Source organism: Dreissena polymorpha, chromosome 6 (genome assembly GCF_020536995.1).
Source record: "Dreissena polymorpha isolate Duluth1 chromosome 6, UMN_Dpol_1.0, whole genome shotgun sequence".
Taxonomy (NCBI): domain Eukaryota; kingdom Metazoa; phylum Mollusca; class Bivalvia; order Myida; family Dreissenidae; genus Dreissena; species Dreissena polymorpha.
This window is the reverse complement of record NC_068360.1, coordinates 76,914,766-76,939,460: the sequence shown is the minus strand read 5'-3', so window position 1 is coordinate 76,939,460 and position 24,695 is coordinate 76,914,766. Positions and strand designations below refer to the sequence as shown.

The following is a 24,695-nucleotide window of genomic DNA, read 5'->3' as shown; positions in this document are numbered from 1 at the left end:
GACCCCCTAGCAGAGCTTTGCCCAGCACCCGCCAGGGGTCCTAGCGGCCCCCTTGATCCCCAGCAAATCTTTCAATATCCCGCCCCCCTAACTAGAAATCCTGGATCCGCCCCTGTAAATACTAGTATACAAAATTTCACAGTTCACATATATGTATTTATATGTTTCAGTGTAAATGTGAAAGTCTTATTTTTTAAGAATCGGGTCTGTGATTTAACATGTCGTACACAATAATTAGCACTGGCGACAGTGTTGGGTGTCCGCATTATAATTTTCATCCGAGATTGGTATACATTCATTTTAAGTATTTTGTGATAATTCATCTTTGCTGTATTAAATTTGTTCTTGATCACTTCACCCAAATGAAATGGCATAGGCTTAATGACAAACGACTGCATAATATGTTAAAAAATATATTTTTTAAATCGCAGCCATATGATGATAATGTTATATGTGATCTCTCCATCACATGCAGGGAAAGGCTTACATTTTTAATGAAAAGGAACCTGTAAAACTGTCGATATTATTATTTTAGATTTATTTCAAATCGCATAATTGCGTAAGTAAATATATTTATTCTACAGTATTTTTAACCAATAGCGTACCCTGTAACCGAAACGATCCATGACAAGGCCCCAGAAGGGGCGACCAAGGCAGTTGAACACCGACGACATGGACCCGACAACCGACAGGAATTTGTCGTCTGCGATGAACGTCTGTCCGTATGACTGACAATAGAAATTTGGATCACACAATCAATCTTGAAAATCAAATTAAAATTCGAAAATAAAATACTAACGATTTATTTTGGCAACAGAGGTCAGTTTATGAACGAAGTACAGACGTGTTTGAATTATCTGTGTGATATTATCGCTGCTAAACATGACACTAATACGTTATGGTCGCATTGACACAAAAAGTGGCATATCAAGTTTTAATACAGACGTGTTTATTAACTATTTATGTGATGTTATCCCTGCTATACATGGCTCTAAAACGGTGCGTTCACTTTCAAACAAGAATTGAATAGTTACAAGTTTTAGGCTTGTCCAGAAAATAATAACAAAATGTATTTGTGAAAGCTAGAGAAATTTAAAACATCCAAATTATAAGATGATCTATTAACGTTTAAGAGACACTTCTTGTATTTTCCGGAGGGTTTAAATGTGATCACACTAGTCTAGAAAAATAGAAACAAAGAAAGCTACACTAGTAACAGCTTTTGCAGTTGCGTCGGATAGTTCTTGTAAATGCTTCATTTGTAGTTTAAGCAACAAGTCCTTTCGGCAAAGGAATAACGACAGGCCGAAGCCAGGCAATAAGAAAAAAATATTCTAACAATTATTATTATATTCCACCAATTAAACACCTAAAAAATAATTAAATGTGATTTATAAAAAATCATTTTTCATTAATATTGATAAGATCGTAAGCAATTGAATGGACAAAACATAACATATATGTGCACCATTAGAGAAAACATTAAAACGATGAACATTGATGGCACTGTCTTGGAACAATATGACTTAATTACCTTGTAGAGATTAAATACAAATCCAGTTCCGATATTTATAATCATTGCAGATAAGATGACCACGTAAAACGCGCGTGTCCTAAACGCGAGCTTAATGACTTCTAGTGCCCCCATGTCTTTGGCAGAGGTGGGTCTGAATTTAAAACGTTTTACCGTTGTTAATAAACACCTACAATGTATAATTTTATATTGAGTAGCTTTTGTGTGGAATTACTGGGTATGCTTGAGGGTACCATTTGCACGTTCAACTTCTTAACAAGCGTAAAAATGATATTTATTTCGAAAGAATTTATTTATGTTGAGTGAAAAGACCTTCTATGTTAAATAAAAACGATGTTTAGTGATGAAATATTACATAATAATGATCAGGGAAATTAATGTCGTTGACATGACGAACGAAAATAAGAAGGCTACAATTTATATATATTTATATATAACAACGTGCTATATATATGAGAAACGTTGTTGGATAAAAATGCTGATTTCCAGTTAGTAATGTTTTCACCTATGGGACACAATAACAGTTCGTAATGTTGATTATATCAGAATAAATTTGGTAAGTTAATAAATGGCATATGAAATCCATTTCAGTGTGCTCATACCTTATCTCATATGTTTGCGCTTGAAGAATTCGATACAATGTGATTAAAATTTTACAAATGAAATGTACAACAACATTCAGATTTAGGAACAGTTGAATTTAAAAATCATTTACAAATGCATGTTTAAACAAAGTAAATCTACAATTTTACCAGCATTTAATTAAAAGTTCAAATTTTATTTTTTTATTTTGGCAGATAATCAGTTACCAATTGTAATAAATAACATAACTCACAATATTATTGAACTGCCTAGATGGTAGCTGTTTCTTTTAATGGAATCTGACACGTGAGTTTGAGATCCAATCGAAACTACTTCCGGTTTGCCAGTCATTTCTATTTTACCATTAGAAATGATAGGCAACGACAGTTCCTCTGTTCCATGTTTGGTCTCCACTAAGTCTTTTTCTGTATTACCCAATACCTGTAAAACATGTTAATTGGGTGCATATGTCACACAACTTCCAACAACCAGCAATTTTATACGCAGTTTGAAATTCTTGATAGAAATTAAGTTATAAGACATTAACATCTTCCGAAGTGAATTCAAATTGTACAGTCGAGGCGCCAATACCGGAATTCCCTGACGCAGTAACAAAATCATGTACGATGATAAATATTTTCTTCTTGCTTTGTTATTAAAAAAAGATTATGACATTGTGTCAACATTTTGTTTGACCTTAAACAGGAGTTATCGGAAAAAAATAAGTAATACTCTGTATTCCTTAACGTTTCATAGAGTTTAAAGCATGCGATTGTTAATCGCAATGTGTATTCTAGACGGCCATGCGTTAGTTATACAAAAACATCGACGTTAGATTGACTATTGCAATGTGTAAACTAAATATAGATTTAATCACCTCATTTGTTTATCAGCAATGTTTTAAGTAAAATATCATAATACGATATTAGTTTAGTTTGCTGAAACGGAATTTTCGTTAAAAAACGTGCATGTTTTATTACAAATTAATGTACTTTATTTTCACCAACGTTCAGTGTTACACAATATTGTAACACGGCCTCTGACTGACCATGGGGTATACTGTTTCTTTATTGGATAGGACGTTTCGGAATATTGGTTATTGCTGCCAAGGTTTGATATAATTTCTTATAATATAGACGCAACAAAGTAATACAATTGTGATGCATGTAAAAAGCAAGAATAACTATTTCAATGCATTCTCAACTCTTAAGAGTGTTAAAACTTACTGTACGTCAGAAAATATTTGTATATGTATGTTCATGTGTAAATATCGTGCGTTGATAACATTTTGTGATAATCAAATCAACGTTTAAGTAGTAGGGTAAAAAATTGTGCGCATAAAATCCAGACTAGTTATTTGTTTTGGGGGCAATTCCCTTCTGCAATTCGCCCCATAGGTAACATAAAATACGTATACCGACGAAAGAAGTCCGTTACTGCAACCAACCACTTTGCATCTCCAGAGTCTGCATTCGCAAACAAAATAGCTCCGATCGCATGTTATTAGTATTAATGCGCCACAAAAAAACAATGTTACGAAGTACATCGGTATTTTCCGTTGCATAAATTGACCAATCAGAAGATGTCAAAGCTATCGGAAATTGTTTGCTTTTTTAATAATACATTTTGCGGAGACAATTGTGTCCGCCCTGCTAGCTCAGTCGGTAGAGCACGATTCTGTTAAACACGGGGTCGTGGGTTCGATGACCAAGTAGGATGATACCTTTTTACCCTATTATTGAATTGATTTACTTAATTCTTGGACAGAACACCCCTTTGGACAAGACCTTTCTGTTGACTTTTTTCAGCTTGACCCCTGGTTGACATTGACCTTTAGTGTTCAATTGCTCAAAAACTAACATTTGCCGTATCTTACTTGATACTGAATGGATTAATTTTATACTTTGACACACGGAGGCCCGTGTACTTAGGCATCAACTATCCAGAAACCTTACTGTACTTATTAGAACTTACCGCAATGTTTGTCTTTATCAAATTTATGTCAAGTTTGGAACTGGATAGACTTTTTTACCTTGAACCCTGGTTGACATTGCCCTTTAGTATCCAATTGCTCAAAAACTAACATTTGCCGTATCTTACTTGATACTGAATGGATTTACTTGATACTTTGACACACCCGTGTACTTAGGCAAGAACGATCCATAAACCTTACTGTAATAATTAGAAATTACTGCAATGCTTGTCTTTATCAAATGTATGTCAAGTTTCGATTTTGGTATGTGTATTATATCTTCGCAGTTTAGCTATTAATTGGCAAATACGAAAAATGACTTGTTTTAAAAAGCAGCAATTACATTAAACCCCAATAGCTAAATCATATAATGTTGACAGCTTGTCACCCTTCCTTACTTCCATCTGTTTACTTCAAAAAGGTGATTGGTTAGCATCACGGTGTATAGTGTTTTAACGACCACACACTTTGAGTTAAATCGCCCCAACAGTACTTTGAGTACTTTGATTATCTTAGGGTTCAATATAAATTTAAATAAATTTCACAGGTCATTGGGAAGCATTCCAAACAAGTAAACATCGTGCATGAATTACTAATATTAAAGTTATCCAACCCTTGCTCGTGATTCACGTGCACGAAAATCTCAGAAACAAAAGGTGAACGTATTTCTTTTTTTGGAGGAAATATATTTTCTCATGTAAAATATTACTTTTATTTAATAACTATTTAATAACATATTATTGTGACATTTATGTACTATTTTGTATGTTTGAATTCGTTATAAATAATGTGTATATTTTATTTTATTTTACCTAGACGACTCGCCGTACCTACTTTTTGTGTATGTGAATTTTTCTATCGCTTTCTAAAGATATACATATTGGTTCATTTGTATATTTTATTTAATATTTGTTTCGGAAAATTCCTTTCCATAACATCGAAAAACGGTCGAATTACAATAAAGTATAAAAATAGTTCAACTGCGTTCGAAAATTTCATCCTCGCAGAGCACGAAACCCGAAATTTATATGACAAAATTTCTTGTAAAGGATAATTTAAATAAATTGAAAAAATATTTTTTTTATTATTAAGAGTCTCTTCGTGGTCTTAACATGGTGTATGAGTATAGATCCATATTCGCTTGTCGACTTTAATTGAGCCGTGCTCTGTGAAAATGGGGTTTAAGGCACATACAGACAGCACAGGCTAATCAGGGACGACACTTTCCGCGTTTATGATAATTTTCGTTTCAAGAAAGTTTCTTCTTAGCGAAAATCAAGTTTAGGCGGAAAGTGTCGTCCCTTATAAGCCTGTGCAGATTGCATGTGCATTAAACCCCATTTTCACAGAGCAGAAGAAGTTTTAAAAACGTAACGATTGAATAAATACGTGCTAAAATAACGATATGATAATGTTAAAGGTTATACGATGACAAATACTTTCGATGTTACTTAACCCTTTCCTTCTCACAAACCAAGTGAACGTGGCTATATGCCACCAGCATAAAACCAGAACGGCAGGCGAGTAACTTGCAGTTTTTCCGGTTATATCCTTTTTGCTGCGCAGCAGTATATTAGGGTTGGAAATTAAGCCTTAAAAATGTGCATCTAACAAGAATGGTCTTAAAAGTAATATGACTTTTTAAAGGACTTCAAATGCGTGAAAGTGCGTACCTGAGGGGTAAAGAGCTCTGTTATAGGATTAAAACGGTTACCTCTGGAGCTGGTTCCCGGATACAGAGCAGCCCGAGTACCTGGAGCAAGAAGCACAAACCGCCCAGGACCAGAAAACTGTATGGTACCCGGTCCAGTAGATCCGGTTGTGTAAAATACCTGTCATCAAAATAGTTAAGTTTGGCATAACCATCAAATTGGTTTTAACCCACAATGCGTTTCATAGACTGTTCCCAGACGGTGACCCCAAACATTTCCTATTTTTGAAAGTGCTTTGTTTGATGTATGTGATTTGTCATGTTTTTAATTGCTAAAAGGTATGAGATTTAATCGCCTGATATTTGTCTGGGGTCGCATTATAACTATATATGTGACACTCTATTCTAGAAACGGTACTGATCTAGGACTGGTTTTTAATCTATATTCAATGTTGTTTTTGTATCTAAGCAGACACAATACGCACTTCTTTGTTCAGAAATATTAAAATATGTAATTACAATATTGTGAATTGGACGCAGGATATTTAGAAAATGCATACTTAGGATATTTTAGAGCATGGAAAATGTTCAATATTACTGTTTCCTTGCAAATATCATAAATAAAACGAAAATTTGCCAATCTGAATAATTTATTTAAATGTTGTCAATTAACCAAAACGTGAAAAGATACCTTTAATCGGTTTTCAGTTTACAAAAACCGCATACGCATGGGTCCCACTTGCCTTATTTCACATTGAAGCTACTCTTTCTTTTTTTAAATGTTGTTTATGGTATATTCACATTAATTTAATGCATAACACAAACTGTAGTTTGCTTCGAAACATAATCTTCATTTGTGGATTCAACCGTTAGGAGGTTTACACAATTAACATAATGTGATTCGCAATGTGCAATATATGTCGTAGGAATACCGAAACTCATGAATGATTTTCAGGAGAGAAACATTTTGAACATGCATTTTATCACAGCCTACGTCTTGAATCTTCTCGAACATTTCTCGCTGATGCAGTCCTTAGCTCGGCGGAATTGACCTCCAAAACAACTTAACGCCCAATAACGATGATTTGCTTAACCACTTCAGCTCCATAAACAATGTTGTTGTTTTTTTCAATAAATATTTTAAACCAAGCAGAACAGTACACACCTATCTCCCTCTTTTGTGACCAGGTCGGGAGAGTAGTTGTCGGGGTTAATAAAGGCGGTGATGACCTGATTGAAGATGCTGGCGCCTCCACCATAGCCGGCAAGGATTATTCCCGCCACAAACGACGGTCGCGTTGGAAAACACTATAAAGAAAACATAAAATGACCACGACTGACATGTTAGAGCAGTGGTTGGTACGCGCACTTCTCACCAATGTGACACGAGCTCATTACCCGTGCAGTGAAGCATGTGCGATTGTTTGGTGGTCAACACACCGGACAGTTGTTTTACGGGTATTCAGGCTTCCATCCACAAAAAAGACATCACACAACATTCACAATTTTCAATAACAATCACATTGTAAGTTTTGGACCATTATGTTACAAAAATACACATTTCGGAACATTCATGATGCAATATGATGTCTGCTGATCATAATGACTTACGGTACAGGTTTCTGATAATAAAAGATTATGTCGGTCTAAACACTTTAAATCACAAATGGCAGGTTCCTTAAACAGAAAGAGCATACATGTATTTGGGAATCAATGAACTGACATAACAGACACGAACGACTGAACGAATTTACATTACATTTACAAACGACTAGACGAACTGTCAATACATTTACGACCGACTGGACAAACTGGCATAACATTCACGAACGAGTGGATGAACGATCATTACATTCACGAACGACTGGACAAACTGACATTACCTACACAAACGGCGGGAAGAACTAAAATTACATACACGAACGACTGGACAAACTGTCATTACATTCAGAAACGACTGGACGAACTGACATTACATACACGAACGACTGATCGAACTTACATTACATACACGAACGACTCGACGAACTGTCATGACATACATACACGACTTGACGAACTAACACTATATACACGAACGACTTGACGCACTGACATTTCATACACGAACGACTGAACGAACTGACATTACATACATTGGCTAGACGAATTGACATAACATCAACGAACGACTGGACGAACTACCATTACATACATCAACGACTGGATGAACTGACATTATATACATGAACGACTGGGCGCACTGACATTACATACATAAACGACTGGACAAACTGACATTACATAAAAGAACGACTTGACGATCTGTCATTACATACACGAACGACTCGACGAACTGACATTACATACATGAACGACTGGACAAACTGACATTACTAACATGAACGACTGGACGAACTGACCTCACATGCATGCACGACTTGACGAACTAACATTGCATTCACGAACGACTTGACGAACTGAAAATATATACACAAACGACTAGACGGACTGACATAGCATACACGAACGACTGGACGAACTGTTATTACATACATACACGACTTGACGAACTAACACTACATACACGAACGACTTGACGCACTGACATTTCATACACGAACGACTGGACGATCTGACATTACATACACGACTGACTGGACGAATTGACATAACATCAACGAACGACTGGACGAACTACCATTACATACATCAACGACTGGATGAACTGACGTTATATACATGAACGGCTGGGCGCACTGACATTACATACATGAACGACTGGACAAACTGACATTACATACAAGAACGACTTAACGATCTTTCATTACATACACGAACGACTTGACGAGCTGACATTACATACATGATCGACTGGACAAACTGACATTACATACATGAACTACTTGACGAACTAACATTACATACAAGAACGACTTGACGAACTGAAAATATATACACAAACGACTAGACGAACTGACATAACATACACGGACGATTTGTCTAACTAACATTACATACACGAACGACTTGACGAACTGACATTTCATACACGAACGACTTTACAAACTGAATAACATACATTAACCACTAGATGAACTGACATTACAACCACGAACGACTTGACGAACTGACATAACATACATAAACGACTTGATGAATTTAGATTTCATACACGAACGAGTTGATGAACTGACATTACATACATAAACGACTTGACGAACTGTCATAACATTCACGAACAACTTGACGAACTGACATTACATACACGAACGACTTTACGAACTGACATTACAACCACGAACGACTAGTCGAACTGACAGTACATACACGAACGACTTGACGAAGTGACATTACATACACGATCGGCTTGAAAAACTGACATTACATACACGAACGACTAGACGAACTGACATTACATACACGACGACTTGACGAACTGACATTACAACCATAAATGACAGGATGAATTTACATTTTATACACGAACGAGTTGACGAACTGACATTACATACATGAACGACTTGACGAACTGTCATTACATTTACGAACAACTTGACTAACTGACATTACATACACGAACGACTTTACGAACTGACATTGCAACCACGAACGACTAGACGAACTGACAGTACATACACGAACGACTTGACGAAGTGACATTACATACACGAACGGCTTGAAAAACTGACATTACATACACGAACGACTAGACGAACTGACATAGCATACATGTACGACTAGACGAACTAACATAAAATACACGAACGAGTGGACGAACTGACATAAGATATATCAACCACTTGACGAACTGACATTACATTGATAAACGACTGGATAAATTTACATTAGATACACGAACGACTTGACGAAGTGAATTACATACACGAACGACTGGACGAACTGACATTACATACATGAGCGAATTAACGAACTGACATGACATACACGAACGACTGGACGAACTGTTAGTACATATACGAATGAGCGGACGATCTGACATTACATATATGAACCACTTGACTATCTGACATTACATATACGAACGACTTGACGGACTGACATAACATACACGAACGACTTGACGAACTGACATTACATACACGAACGGCTGGGCTAACTGACATTACAAACACGAACGACTGAACGAACTGATTATACATACAAGAACGACTGAACGAACTGAAATAACATACACGAACGAATGAACGAACGGTCATTATATACACGAACGACTAGACGAACTACCATTACATACACAAATGACTGGACGAACTTACATTTCATACAAAAACGACCTACCGAACTTACATTTCATACACAACATATACACACTCATATACAAATCAATACATACCCAAAAATGAAGTTGTCTACCTTCACAGCTATGGACACGTGGGTTGGGTCAGCATTTTACCAAGGTCTTTGTTAAGGCACAGGAAAAATACATTTTTTATTTTTTTATGTATTGAATGTAAACTTTAACCGTTAACAAGCACAAAACGATAATGTTTAGAAATTCAAGCACACTGTAACCCCAAATTCGGATATAAACGCACATGGACAACCCAGATTTGGAAATTCAGACACAGGCGCACCCATGATTAGAAAATTAAGGCACTGTGGCACCGCTGTGTTTAAATGCCCTGAGAAGATGCTGCGGGGTATGTAATAAGTTGTCTACCTTTATAGCTATGGCCACGGGTATGGGGTATATGATCTTGTTTCCGAACCCGTTGATGAACCCGTATATTATAACCATGGCGGCGTAACTGCCACGTACGCTGAAGTAATTCAACGCTGTTGTCGCACTGAAAACAACCATACATTCAAAATGTCTTAAACGCTGGCATGAATTACGTATTACCAACAGATAGAAATTGTATATTGACAACTCATTTTCAGAATTTTATATTTTACTAGTTTACGGTTGATTATTAGAAGTTACTATGCGTTTTTGAAAGTGAATGGTTTAAGATATATGATTTATTCTTTGTTATTCAATGTTTGTCTTCATATAATTATTCAAATGGAAAATTATTACGACAACGTGATTGCAATTATGATACTGATTCTGTACGTGTGAAATTGATAGACATTCTGAAATATATTTCATTTAGGTATTAAAATTGTTTCCAGATAAACGTATAAAATGTATGTCGTACAAATTTATCTTGCTGACAGTTTGAATATAAATTAATTGCATGTTATTATGATTCAATTTGAGAGTACCTCAAATGCAGAATTTATCTTGGATACATTAAAAATGCTTGTACATATTGGCAACAATGTTTGATTTAGGATACATGCAGCTGAATTTTCACAATCTTTAGGGCTTGATTTTATATTTTTGCAAATATATGTTACTTGGAACAATCTGCATACTGATAAGGTATTTGGTTTGACAAGAACAATTCTTACCAGAACACTACGATTCCTAATATCAAGGAGATACGGGGCCCAAACCTATTGACCATCAGTCCGGACATTGACACGCCGATGGCGCCTCCGAACAAAGTGGCGGTCATAAGCCATAGCGAGTCTTCGTTGCGTAGTTCCGTTTCCGCTGTGCGATTGCGGTAGTAGGAAACAAAGTATGGCGAGAAATTTCCTGAAATACGAAATAGAAATTATACGATGATGGGCTTTTTTTACATCTTTGTTTTTTCTATGTTCATATTGTAATCAACCAACGGTCACCAAAATTATCAAGTTGAGCGATACTATTGACGTTTGCTCCTTGTATTATCTGGCATTTCTATTCGCGTCTTCGCATAGTATAATGGCGAAGCCGGAATTACCGTCCTCCTGTACGTGTGCATTTCTATAGCTAGATGCACACCATTCAAATTTCAATTTAACAATAAAACATTTTCAAATATGTAAAACATTTCTTAGACATCAATGTTCTAATAGTATACCGGACTGCAGAATAATCATGCTAAGTAGTACCAAAACAGGAAAATATCTTATTGTGATATATTATGTCTTAAAGTGAAAAAATACTTATTTTAATGTAGAAAAGATCATTTTATTTCAAATTACATGGGTATTTATATTATTTAGCCTTCTCACAAAAGATATAATCGGAAATAGAAGCCACATCTTAATCTAGAGGTTTTTTGCTGAATCAAACATATATAGTACAAGAAAGCATAATATTCTTAAAAGCAAAACAGATCATAAGGCTTAAAGTGTATGTAATGTTAACACTTGAAATGAAATTACCGTATGCGGTCGCATTTGTTTTTGTTAATTTTCAATCTATTCTTATTCAATATATAATGGTGTTAAAAACATACTATGAAAACATTCATAGTAGCATGTTTGTTGTACTACAGCTTATACCTCTATCTTAATGAGATCTTGTTGATAATAAATGATGACTGTATTGTATTCTTTTTGTGTATTCCATTTTGATATTACAATTAAAGTGTATACACTGCATATGAAGCATGCCAAATCCTAAATGTACCATGATTTTAATACTTGATTTAGGATAACAAAACCCTGCTTTACATAGTCTGTTGCCATCGGAATTATTGATTACGTTTCACCCTTCTTGAAGCTGTGGCGCTTTTGCATAATATGTCCATTATTATAAATAGTTGATTCAAGTTTGGAAAGCAACATTTTTGAATATTTCAATTTTATAAACATGGCATGTAAAACAACAAACAGATTATTAACAAAAAGGAATATTTGTATTCTAATAACAATCGTAAAAAGGGTTAAAGTATGCATATATGACAAAATTAATAATGTGTTCGTAACATGAACATCTTAGCAATCTTATGCATGTACCAGGTTTTCAGGTAAAGCATCTGCATTTATTTTGCAGCTTAAAATTTATGCATGTTCGTTTACAAACACGTTTATGACATATATGAATCAGAGCTCACCACTTATTTTACATATATCTGTGTATATATTGTGACCACTTGGGCGATCCATATATGTTTAAACAAGCTCACCTAATGTGTACGTGGCTCCGATTGACAGATGCATAATCACTCCGCCAACAATCGTTAACAATCCAGCAATATTTCTTGACCTTAGAGGCAACTTCATCTTCTTGTTTGTTAAATGACTTGTTGTTCATTAAACTAAGTGCGACCTGCCTGTATGACTTGTGAGTACTCAAAGCTCAACGCGACGTTCGTGTTTGTTCGCTTTAAAAGTGGGTCATGTCTCTGTGAATTCATACATGGGCTATATTTTTTATATCTTATATAATTGATAAAATGCATGTTAAAGGGGTTGAATGACAATTTTAAGTTTGTGTTGTAAAGCTTTATAACAATACCCATAGAAAAACGAATGATTGGGCAAAGGTTTTCACGCACACATTCGATTTATCCGATGTTACTTTATCTTAGAATGCTAGAAACACAATTTAAAATAAATTATATTTTATGAAAGAGTTTTTGTAAATTTAACTACGATCCTTTGAGTGTTATTTTTATTATTCGAGTCTTGCGTTTAATTATGCACTTAATGTGAGGCAAGTGTAGTAATCTGACCGGTTTTAACACCGACTCCTATGCGCTGCATTGGAAGTCCCAGTAGCGTTGAGCCCACCTGTTATCGTGTTGATATTGTATGTTGAAATGTTTGAACCTATCTCTTTAAGATAGATTTATCGAAAGCCGAAGGCTTCTTGGAACGCTTTCAAGTCCGTTTCCTAGTTAGAGCCATTATTAGTTTATTAAGGTAAAAAACCAAACAACACTCTCAAAGGGGGGAGGAACCATTGATTTCCTGGTCGCTAGACGGAAACCCTATCCAAATACGTCACGGCACCCTTTAATGTGATTAATGTTTAATGTGAGGTTGTTTGTTTCGTGCTGTATTGCACTGTGAAAACTTGACTTCAATAAACGATTACTAGAAACTTACAATAACGTCTCTTATGATAATGCGTCCGCGCTCTTTGATATATGAAAATGGTATTCAAGCGAAGAGTTACTTTTCACTATCAATTAACCAGACTAGTGAACGATAATTTCAATAACTATCATATTAAATCATTTAGTTAGGAGTGATGTTTGTATTAAAATTGTTGGCAAATAATATCAGTGATTTTAAACGATCTGTTTTACATGAGAATGCCCCTCTAATGTTCAAATGCGTCTATCAGATGCCCTGTTTATATGTCACATATTTATAGCACTATAATCACAATCATAAGCTGTGCAACGTAGGTATTTTAGGGGTAAAATTTATTACAACATATAAGGCAAGATTTGAATCTCTCGTATTATAACTAGATTTCAAAGAGTTTAATATTTCGTCTGGCTCATTATAATTGCATTTGTAAACATTATATAACCAAATAAACAATAATGAAACGCATGCCAAAGTAAAACAGAATACTAGTTTCCCATAAGTGTGTAATACAAACTGAACGGAAACCATACACACAGCTGATGCGATAATATATATCATAATTGATATGACGTTATCTCCATGACATTTTGAGGTTGTAATATATTGTATTATGCCCTGATGAGCTGTGCGAAACGCGTTGGCTATATCAATATATATTTAAAATCCCAGACACGTGTTTTTACTTTTATTATATATATATATAAATATAAAAATCACCATTATATTCAATAAAGAATGTCATAATGTGTTGTAAAATGGTTCTTCCACCATAAAATACCGTTTAACAAAAAAATATTTCATTAAAAATGTTTAAAATATGCAAAAAATACGATTTTTCGCGTCATGAAAGTTACTTCTTTCACGAAATGCTCAAATTGTTTTTACTATTTTTAAGTTAATATCGACTCAATTTTGATGCGGTAAACGGCAATTAGATGTAAAGTATATACTTCGTTCGATGGAATATCTTTTAATTATCAGCTTACCTTCTTTTGTCGATTTTTTCTTTCATTTCTGGACTCGCCAAAAAGTTTGCGACCATGTTTTTGACAGAAGGATACGGTGCTCTTGTCAGAAGTACAAAATGTATACAATTTCGACGGTGAGCGGAAAAGTTGTGCTATTCGCCATATCATTGTGAGTATTCTCTATGTACCTGCCCGGCCATGACTCGGCGTGTACTCTACGATCACTGAGTGCATAATCTTAACAAATCAAGATGGTTAAAGCTTTGGTTACCGACCTAGATATTAACGGTTTGATTTAAAATACATACTGATCTAGCTGTCTATGCCTGATTCAACTTAAGCGATTTATTTCTATATATAACTGTGTTAAAAAGTGTACATCTTCATCTTTTTGGGTCGTTGAAATTTGACCATGTTTCAAGACCATTAACTTTCGAAATCAAAGCACTGAATACGCTGAAGTTGTTCGCTTTGGCATAATCGTTGATGTGTGTGCACTGTTTATCCTTTATATTTATGTTATAACACATATCTCTTTTTTGACGTTCTGAAATCATTAAAAATATGATAAAAATGGTATAATAAGAATCAGTAAATATTACATAAAATTTGCATTGTGCTAAAATATACCGTTTACACATCGCCATGTGTTTTAAAAAGACCCGCGTCATGCGAAAATGCACCCGTCATAGCTATAACCCACCCAGCCTGCGCATCTCTCAGTCAGGTCAGGAGACACAAAATGAGACCATAAAAATACGAGTGATTTGAAAGCGAACAGCATCGCCTATTGCAAGATTACGCAATGCACAGGCTGGGCTTGAGCTACGCTGGCCGAAACGTCATAAGACCAATTTTCGTATGACGCAGCTATTAATGTGTAATTTGAATGTTTTCAAAGAAATATGCGTGTTAAATATTAAAAAACGATAAATTTCGAAGGTGGAGAAATAAACTCATTATACGCCATGTGAGGACACATATGATGTGAACTCCCTTAGTATAATTTGTATCTACTAACATTGATGTGTGGTTTGACTATCATAACACACAGTTCATGCGGTAAATATGCGACTAACAATTTAACACACACACACACACACACACACACACACTCAATAGTTAAACTTAAGTTTTCTATTTAATTATTTAGAACCGTACATTTTTAACTTTATTTCAAAGTCAGCATTTTCGCAACTCATGTTCAACGTTATATCAATTGAGAACTGAGAATATAAACAAGCTTAACCGTATGCTAGTGCGTTGTTATCACCCGTGCAATTGAGAATACATAAGATATCGCCGGTACCTGTTGAGAACAAAGAACGTTCCCTCTAGATATAACACTCTACTTGTTGATTAGCAGCATTGTTATTTTCCCGCTTCTATAAATAGCCTTAGATTATGAATGACCTGTGCTGAGCAAAAAAAAACACTTGAAAAAGACGCAGAAGATAGTGGAATATTTTAACCATTCATAAACTTTCTCTTCCGCGACACGTATATTTTAAACATTGTTTACTAATTCTTTTCTATATGTACGCTCCGTTCCAAATATAGTCCATTTAACACGATTTTCACATTATGTTTCCATTTGTGAATGAATATAGTTAAGAACTCAAACCTCTGGCATGCATAATACAACTCTTTCTCGGCGCCAATGTGGCATTACGGCAGTTATCAGGTTAATCGTAGTTAAGAAAAAAATGACTTGAAACGCGTGGTATTATTCTTAGTTGTTCGCAAGCGAACACCTAAAAATGAAGATAACATGCCTTAAAGGCTATCAATTTTTTCATAGCTAAGCAACCGTACGTTGGAATACAATTTATCCTCGACCGTTTTAAACCAGTAGTCGTTGTTCTAAGTTTTATCAGATTTTTTGCACATTCTGCAAAAACATGTATGTTGTCTACTGCCTTACGAAATATTGATAGATACAAATGTGCATGTAATTATGCACACGAACAATAAATCACTTTGTACTAATACAATACTTAATTATTCAGTCTGGAAGTGTGTTGTGAGTACATCTGGAGAGAGGATATATATCGTCAACCAAGAACATCATAAGCTAATCACACTGAGCAGGGATGGGACCGTTCTCCACACATTTACGGACCCTGAACTAGAAAGACCTTGGGCGGTACACGCAACACCTTCAGGGCAGCTTCTGGTAGTTGGTATTAAATTTGTCCTTCAGGTCGACAGCGAAGGAAACTAAGGAAACTTGCCACACTTGCTACATGAAGTGGTGGAGCAAAACAACCATTGTCCGTTTTCTACAACAGCGTCAAGAGAGCTTTATCCTGATAGGTCAATATAATTACAGCAAATTGCTTGAGCGGAAAGTTGAGTTAATGAAAGAACCTTGTTGAATGCCTAAAATGATAACAATGAAGAGTTATCTCGCAACATATTGTTTTCCTATATAAACAGTTATGTTACAAAATGTCATCCAAAACGTACTGAACATAGAGAGCGTAGTATAATGCTCATCTTAGATAATATTCACCCTGATAACTGTCGAGGTTTCAAACTGAATTTAAGTCATGGTTTGACTCATCTGTGTTAAATATTCATGAAACTAATTTAACCTGTAAACAAACTTGAAATAGATGTTATCAAAAATCAATAGTTCTCAAACTTTACCATGTTTTATCGAGGCAAATGTTTAGGCTCGTCCCGAAAAATTTTCTTTTGAAAAGACGATAAAACTTTTGCCAAGTTTTTATTCAATGTTCATATAATGTCAACAAACTATTACTATTTCACAAATTGAACTGATTATTTCTTTCTCGTCGCCATGTTTTGTTATACAATTAGTAACCTCATTTAATTAGTAATACGTCTATTTAAATGACACACGGTCATAAAAACGGCAAAACATTTCATGGTTTAATTGGCTGAAGTTTATACTTACTCGAAGATGATACGGCATGGTCAACAAAATATTAAGTCGAAATAACAGCTGCTATCATGTTCAGCATGCATACGTTTATGTAGTTATGATCGCTTGTATTACATTAAAAGGAGGTGTTTAAAGTTTGGTAAAATGACGATTTTCAAAATTCTTGTCACAGATTCAAAAAGATATACAGCATGTTTAAACAAGCCAAGTAACAACCCTGACAAAGATAAATGTTCAAATTATCGGTTGTTTACATGATTACCATCATTCGAAACTGTCAAGTAATAAAGCATGTTAAACGCTCTTTTATACACTTTTAAAAATACATGAAGAAGTAACATAACGTCAATGTTTCGCCCTATACATTAAGCCTGTGTTGCACAACGGAAGCGCCTTCCATTTTGCTTCAATGGTCACGGGTTCAAATACCGTATAAGGTAACTTTTTTCTTGTCTTTATAGTTAGTTAAGAATGTTATAAATATCAATTTGTAAGAAAACCGATTTGATGACATTAAAAATATACAAAAATCTGTGAACATGTCCATTTACACTAGTATTCAGTCATATGCACAATTATTTATTTATTTTTTGTGCAAATTTTTTTTCCGTAGAATATTACATACATATGTAGAAAATACAGTACATACATACAAAGCTTCTCAGATAGTATTGTACAGCTACTTGATAGGTATATACACATTACTGGCGTATATTCAACATACATTCATATACAAATCTAGTTGTGTTATACTAGAAGTAGTTTACAACAGCAAAAAACACAAACAACAACACAAACAAGCTTGTAACATACAACATTACTTAATGTTGATTATATGTATGTATATTATTTATAATAAAAAGTATTGCACATTAGAAAATTTATTTGTAAGTGCTGAATTGTATTATATAAGAATATTGATAATGCAGAGTTTAGTACAAAACTTGCAGGATAAATATTTTTATTATATTATCAGTTATTTAACTATTTGTAATGTCGTTATATGAGATGTCAGTAAATATTTTGATGACATTAAAAATATACAAAAATCTGTGAACATGTCCATTTACACTAGTATTCAGTCATATGCACAATTATTTATTTATTTTTTGTGCAAATTTTTTTTCCGTAGAATATTACATACATATGTAGAAAATACAGTACATACATACAAAGCTTCTCAGATAGTATTGTACAGCTACTTGATAGGTATATACATATTACTGGCGTATATTCAACATACATTCATATACAAATCTAGTTGTGTTATACTAGAAGTAGTTTACAACAGCAAAAAACACAAACAACAACACAAACAAGCTTGTAACATACAACATTACTTAATGTTGATTATATGTATGTATATTATTTATAATAAAAAGTATTGCACATTAGAAAATTTATTTGTAAGTGCTGAATTGTATTATATAAGAATATTGATAATGCAGAGTTTAGTACAAAACTTGCAGGATAAATATTTTTATTATATTATCAGTTATTTAACTATTTGTAATGTCGTTATATGAGATGTCAGTAAATATTTTGACAAGGGACCAGATTCTTAATTCTTCTTCTGATTTAATTGTATTTTTGTTAATTTCAAAAGCGTGCTTCATAACATTTACGAGTCCATACTTTGAAGGGATTCTGTTTTTTCTCTGACAATGAAAAATATATCGTTTAAACTCTAGGCGTACTATGTTTAAATCGTTCATTTTTGGATTAATAATCCCAAGGACTAGATTCTGACATGTAATATGAATAGGTATGCTTGGTCTACTTTTACGAATAATCTCAGCAACAAATTTAATAATGTCTTGGGTGAATGGACAGTACCAGAACAAGTGCGTTATATTTTCAACTTCAGTGTTACAAAAAGTACATAGATTATTTGCTACAATTTTCATTTTGTACATAAGGGATTTTGTCCCCAATATTCTGTGGACTATTCTGCATTGGAGCCATCTGACATATACTTCCTTAGTTAGACTGAATACGAGTGGATGTACTTTTTTTCCATCCAAAATTAAACAATTCTGTGTTCCATTTTGTATTACACGTTGGAATCTCATTGTTTTGAATTAATATTTTATAAATATGATTGTCTTCTTTTGGGCTGGTTATTATTTTTTTTATGTAAGTTTGTAATATAGGTCCTTGAGTTTTTTTTTGTTAAAATGTTGCAGGTCTTCAAATTTGTCAATATATTTCTTTATTGTATTTTTTAATCCTTGGTACAGCAAGAAATTTACATTTGTTCCAACCTGTGTATCCAAAGATTCTTTGGGAATAAAGTTTCTTTCTATCATAATATCTCTTACAAATCGGATGCCTCTTTCATATAGACATTTAATATAGATATAACTTTTGGTTATTGTAAAATTATGATTATAAAATAGAGGCATATCCAGAATATCATCACTATCTATTATTGGCAGTTTTTCAACGTACAATATATAGTTTTTCAAAACATCTAGCCAAAATTTATTTTTCAGGTGTAGACATATTTTTTCGGCATACATTTTACCAGTGTTGAATATTATCTTAAAATCTATTAACGATTTTGCCAATGAATAGCTATTTCCTTTTCCTGACATTATTCTCTTAAACTATGTTATGTTCATATATTTTTCATATTTAACCCATCTTCGTTATACTCATTAACAATCACTGTTTTTTTATTTTTGCTTGGCCCTGCCCAAATGTTATCATAAAAGTGCTGTTCTATTGTTTTCATGGTGTCTTTGCTTGGTGATGGCAGTGATACAAATAAATGAGTAAGTAAAGGTAGAAACAATGATTTGACAATGGTTATCTTTCCTAGGGGAGTAATATTTCTGCGATTCCAATGAGTTATTGAACTTTTAATACTTTCTATTTTATTATCAAAATTTTTCATGATCATGCTGTCTAAATAAATATCAAACATTATTCTAAGAAGTTTAAAGGTAGTATCTCCCCATGTAAGTTTGTATTTAGTTTTTATTGATCTGGTACTATATTTCATAGAACCTATCCAAATTAAATTATTTTTTTCGTAGTTTATGTTAAGTCCAGAGTATTTTGAAAATTCATGAAGCATGTCTAGTGTACAATTAAGAGATGATTCTGATCCGTCTAGAACTAAAGATGTATCATCAGCAAATTGAGATATTTTATATTCTATGTCATTTATAGCTATACCTTTTATTTTTTTGTTATCTCTTATTTTAATGGTAAGAATTTCTGCACAGATAATAAAAATGTAAGCACTGATAGGGTCACCTTGACGGCATCCCCTCTCTATACAGAAAGTATTTGACAAGAAGCCATTTATTTGTATGGAGGCCATGGTATTATGCAAGAACATAGATATCCATTTTTGAAGCATTGGTCCGAAATTTAAAAAACTAATAGTTGTTTCGATAAACTGAAAAGACAGAGTATCAAACGCTTTTTCAAAATCATTTGTCATTAGTAATCCAGGTAAATTATTATCTTCAGCACATTTCAAATTATCATAAATAAATCTAGTGTTTCCACCAATGAATCGACCTTTAATGAAACCTGTTTGATTTTTAGAGATTAAAATGTCAAGTACTGTTTTTAATCTATTTGAAATGGAACTTGATGCTAGTTTGTAAACAACATTTAATAATGTAAGCGGTCGAAAAATTTTCAGATAACATCGCGGCTTGTTTTCTTTTGGATTGCAAGTTATAATTCCATGTTTTTGTGTAATAGACAACTAATTTTTAATAAAGGCGTAATTAAGACTTTTCACTACGAAATGGCATAATTTATTCCAAAATACTTTAAATAACTCAGCTGTGAATCCATCAGAACCTTGACTTTTGTCATGTTTCATATTTTTGAGTGGATACTTCTTCAATATTAAGCAGCCCTTCTATTGAGTCATATTGAACTTTATTCGAGTTTGGTATATTAATATTTTCTAAATCAGTTTTTATATCGTATTTAATTTCGTTTTCATTTTTATTGTATAAGGTTTTATAGAATGAAACAGCTTCTTTTAAAATATCATTTTATTCTGTTAATCTAGCACAATTTTCTTATTCAATAAAAGGTATCGACTTGTTTGTGTAATGATTTGTTTCTAGCGAGCAAAAGTATTTAGATGGTTTTTCTCCATCTTCTATCCATTTAGCTCTGGAACGAATAAGAGAGACTTTAAGTTTATTTTCCCTAACATTTTCTAATTCATTTTGTAGTTCTCGAAGTTGTTCAGAATTAGCTTCATTTAATGATTGTTGAAGTAAATTTATTTTCTTAATTAACGTAGATTCATGGTTTGTGTTCTGTTTAGCTTTATGTGATGAGAATGAAATAGTTTTACCTTTAATTTCCATAAGTAGTGTTTCTAGAAATAATTGATCGTTGATAACAAATTGCATGTCACTGTTGGGAATATTTTCTATGTTTTCTAAGTTGTAAATAGACTTGAACTCAGAAGTCAGTGCTTTGGGTCCATTATGTGCCATATGGTTTATTGAGTAAACATAACACTTGCACTTCTTTGTTTTAGAGCCTACCGCACCGCCCAGTGGACGGATGTATCCAGATTTAGATGAATTAAGGAGAAGGCGAGCGGACCGTTACACATAGAATCGAGGGACACATGATCCTCATCTGACGCCGTTATATACAATGTGTGCACTGTGAAAACGTGGCTTAATGCACATGCGTAAAGGGTCGTCACTAATTTAATATAGTTCAGATGAAAAGTATAGTGATTACCCTGTGTAGACTGCACCAGCTAATTCAGGAGGGCACTTCAAGCAAATTCATAACGCACAGTTTTACCTAATCTAGGCTCATGTGGAGTGTAAGTATTCATCCGCAAATGTATTTTAACCCTTTCCAGCTCAGAAGCAAAGTGAATATTGGCTATGTGCAAATAGCATAAAACAAGACCAGCCTGCGAGTAACTCTAAATCGGTTTAGGTTTTATGCTTTTTGCTGCTCACCATTATCTTAGGGTTGGAAATGATGCCTTTCAAACTTGAATATATAAAGAAATGCGTCAAAGTGCGTTTCTGAGTGGTAAAGGTTTAAGAGGGGGTATGTATTGAGTCACGCTGCCGGTCAGTCAGTTGGTCCGTCCTCCAGCGTTAAATGTTAAACGTTTGTGAAGCAAACTACATTCAATTGATTTTCAAGCGTTTACATTGAAACTTTCAATAGTTCATCACTATAAAGTGTGGACTTGCAAGAAACAAATGTTCACCGACAATGATACACGCATTCCATTAGATAGGTCGCCTTTGCGTATTTGATATGGTGTCCGCCTAGCGAGGGTATTTGTAACAGTTGTGTTAAAGTGCTAGTTTTTATTACAATTATTACCCTGTGTTTGTTTTTCAGTAGTGAAATAATTATGCACGTACTTTGTATAGTTTATGTAAGTTGAAAGAATCTTTGGAATCCCGGTCCGGCTACACAACTTGTGAGGGGACTGGTCACGAAATCCTTAACTAGGGCAGTTGTCAGTTAATGAGCTTTAGTATGGGCATTCATTACGGGTAAAACAGCTAAGAGAAAGTGTAAGTTGATTAACCCTTTACCACTTAGATAGGTATTTTGGCGCATTTGTAGACCCTTACAAAGTAAAATTTTATTGCAGACCTTTCTTACTAGATTCAAGCTTAAAATGCTTCATTTCCAACCCTTAGATACTGATGAGCAGCAAACAGAATAACGCCTGAACAGACTGAGAGACACTCGAAGGCTGTTCAGGTTTTATGCTGTTTGCACATATTATCACTTTGCTTCTGAGCGGGAAAGGGTTTACTAACCTCCGTGATACGACTGAAGTATATGTATGCTGACAAGATGTCCACTGGGCGCATCTGTGTGAATTGAACGCAGCATCATGCTTATAGTATAGTTTATAGTGTTCTGGAATAATTCGAGTTGAGTTGTGAGTTAGACTTCGTTTTCACAAAGCAACGCTGGCATCCATTCCCCACAAGCGACATATAACATAAACATGATTGAATGCTTTTATTACAAACACAATAGTTTACTTTATGCCCTTAAAAATGTATTTAAAGTATTATCGTTTGACTTGCGCTTTGATTTTTAGTTTAAATTTGTCTTATCCAGTGTACTGATATTTTTAAACGAAGCTGCTGTTGAACAATTTAACCCTTTACCACATAGAAACGTATTTTGACGCATGTGTAGTCCCTTAGAAAGTTAAATTTAATTAAAGACAGTTCTTCCTATATTTAACTTTTAAAGGCTCTAATTCCAACCCTCAGATACTGATGAGCAGCAAACAGCATAAACCCTAAACAGACTGCGAGTTACTCGCAGGCTGTTCTGGTTTTTTGCTGTTTGCACATAGCCATTTTCACTTGGCTTATGAGTGGTAAGGGGTAATTGTATTTCATTTCATTAATGAAATGATGTGTGATGTGTATTCGGTGTTACTTCTGTGATCGAATTCATTTGATTATTTGATAAGAATACATACCTGTTGAAGTATTGCCTATCATTTAGGTTTGCATAAAAAGTGGGTGTAATGGCTTGTTGATACACTTGTTTAATTTACCCTATTGGATTATGTCTTCTTTAGCAATCCGGGTCCATTCCTTTTTGAATCGTGATTTACCATGGTTCTGTTTATGTAATGAAGCAACAATATATTTTAGCGAATTAAATCCGTGTTTTGAATATAAATATTATATTGAACAAACTTTACAATTATATTATACATTTAAATCATTTTCCAGCAAAATATTTTATTTATTTCAAAACCGATAATTCATTCGTTGTATTATTGTGTATCGCTTAAATGCCATGTTCTGAATTACGAGACTATCGTTTATCTTGACATGTTTGAAAAGCTTACATATTATTCTCTCCTTTTTGGTTGAATATAAAATGATAAAACATTCGGTGTTTAAAAGTATGTATGTTTTTTTATTTATTTTTTTATTTGGCAAAGATTGTTTAATCACGTTTTTATGTAATGACGTTGCACTAAGTAATGCGTTTTATTCTCTTGTTGTTTATATGAAAGACCTATAGTATTCTAGGTCTTTGTATATATGAAAACAAAGTTAATTGCAATGTCATTTTTTGTTTTCCAATTTCGGACCAGGTAGGAAAGGCAAGTCTCGAAGAGCAGGATACATAATTTTTTATTAAGATACATGTTTTAGTAACTCCAAATAACACCAACAACCATTTATGTTTACGCA

General features: G+C 33.9%; 1 protein-coding gene across 10 annotated transcripts in view; it reads right to left on the bottom strand.

Annotated features, from left to right (window-relative positions):
- Positions 1–12,916, bottom strand: part of LOC127835450 (uncharacterized) — a 354,496-nt gene extending 341,580 nt beyond the window's left edge. For 3 of the 10 annotated variants that reach the window (XM_052361890.1, XM_052361889.1, XM_052361888.1), the window contains exons 1-8: positions 12,693–12,916; positions 11,140–11,329; positions 10,403–10,529; positions 6,905–7,047; positions 5,803–5,920; positions 2,370–2,557; positions 1,535–1,667; positions 606–728 (exon numbers count right to left, since the gene is read on the bottom strand). In XM_052361890.1, coding sequence (XP_052217850.1) covers positions 606–728; positions 1,535–1,667; positions 2,370–2,557; positions 5,803–5,920; positions 6,905–7,047; positions 10,403–10,529; positions 11,140–11,329; positions 12,693–12,789 — 1,119 coding nt within the window. In that variant the 5' untranslated portion in view covers positions 12,790–12,916. The remainder of the gene's footprint in view (positions 1–605; positions 729–1,534; positions 1,668–2,369; positions 2,558–5,802; positions 5,921–6,904; positions 7,048–10,402; positions 10,530–11,139; positions 11,330–12,692) is intronic. The other 7 variants (XR_008028530.1, XR_008028525.1, XR_008028529.1 and 4 more) reach the window with 5 other exon arrangements.
- Positions 12,917–24,695: the final 11,779 nt, after the last annotated feature.